Source organism: Pinus tabuliformis, chromosome 5_2 (assembly GCF_031772625.1).
Source record: "Pinus tabuliformis cultivar Carrire ecotype Pingquan chromosome 5_2, CPIR1, whole genome shotgun sequence".
Lineage (NCBI taxonomy): Eukaryota > Viridiplantae > Streptophyta > Pinopsida > Pinales > Pinaceae > Pinus > Pinus tabuliformis.
In genome coordinates this window covers 419,352,325-419,353,654 of record NC_142306.1, presented here as the reverse complement: position 1 = coordinate 419,353,654, position 1,330 = coordinate 419,352,325, and the positions used below count along the sequence as shown (strand labels likewise).

The window sequence follows — 1,330 nt, the reverse complement described above, 5'->3', positions numbered from 1 at the left end:
CATATAAACCTACACATCCCTTCATAATGGGTTTTAAAATAAGCCTCTCAACTCAATAAACCACAAACTATGCATTACTTATCATTCAAATATCTCCAAAAATATATTGTATTTAAAGAGACAACGCTCCTTACCCACAATTATGAGAACAATTGGTCCACTTCAGCATCTACGGCCGAGATCAAAGCCAGGCTATCGATCCGTGCCGCACTCAACTAACCAATAGGAGAGCATATTTTCTTTCTATAAATATACGAGGTCAGATCAATGCACTCCATAGTCGGATATTTCTATCAATAGTGAGGGAAAATTCAGAAATTCTGTTTTCTCATATTTGAATTACAGCCATGGCTCCAAAGGCAGAGAAGAAACCAGCTGAAAAGAAGCCTGTTGCAGAGAAGAAGTCCGCTCCCAAGGCCGAGAAGAAGTTGCCAAAAGAAGGCGGAGACAAGAAGGGCAAGAAGAAGCACAAGAAGAGCGTTGAGACGTACAAGATCTATATCTTTAAGGTTTTGAAGCAGGTTCACCCAGATATCGGCATTTCTAGCAAGGCCATGGGGATAATGAACAGCTTCATCAATGATATCTTTGAGAAGTTAGCGAGCGAGTCATCGAAACTTGCCCGTTACAACAAGAAGCCCACGATTACCTCTCGCGAGATTCAGACCGCTGTAAGGCTGGCGCTTCCAGGCGAGCTCGCCAAGCACGCCGTCTCGGAGGGTACAAAGGCTGTTACCAAGTTCACCAGCGCTTGAATTTGATATTTTATTTAATCTAAACTCAATGGTGTCGTTTGACACGACATGCTATAGAAAGCTTAACATATTCTTTGAGGTTAATCTTCTGTACCATTTTTTTGGCTTTTCAATTATATATTCTTCTATTTTTCCTTTCCTTATAGATGGTTGGAGGCAATGGTGGTAAAGCAGCCTTGCTGTCTTCAGGCTTTTCTTTCCCCGGTTACTTTAGGGTTAATTTCTGTATTGATGGTTGAGATTTTGAATTTTCTTAAGGGACTTGATTTCATAGTGTTTTTCAGCACGAAAAAACCCAATTTTGTATTATAATGCATGATGATTACATAAACAGTTGCTCCATACAGATAAACATGCAACATCCCGTAGATGATAAAGGATAGATAATGTCGCCTGGGTTAATTTCTGTATTGATGGTTGAGATTTTGAATTTTCTTAAGGGACTTGATTTCATAGTGTTTTTCAGAATGAAAAAACCCAATTTTGTATTATAATGCATGATGATTACATAAACAGCTGCTCCATACAGATAAACATGCAACATCCCGTAGATGATAACGGATAGATAATGTCGC

The 1,330-nt window shown here is 39.2% G+C and overlaps 1 protein-coding gene across 1 annotated transcript; it reads left to right on the top strand.

Annotated features, from left to right (window-relative positions):
• Nucleotides 1-269: 269 nt before the first annotated feature.
• LOC149159345 (histone H2B.4) lies at nt 270-900 on the top strand. The gene has a single exon (XM_089433475.1). The coding sequence runs from the start codon at nt 348-350 to the stop codon at nt 753-755; it is 408 nt and encodes a 135-aa protein (XP_089289601.1). The 5' UTR covers nt 270-347; the 3' UTR covers nt 756-900.
• Nucleotides 901-1,330: the final 430 nt, after the last annotated feature.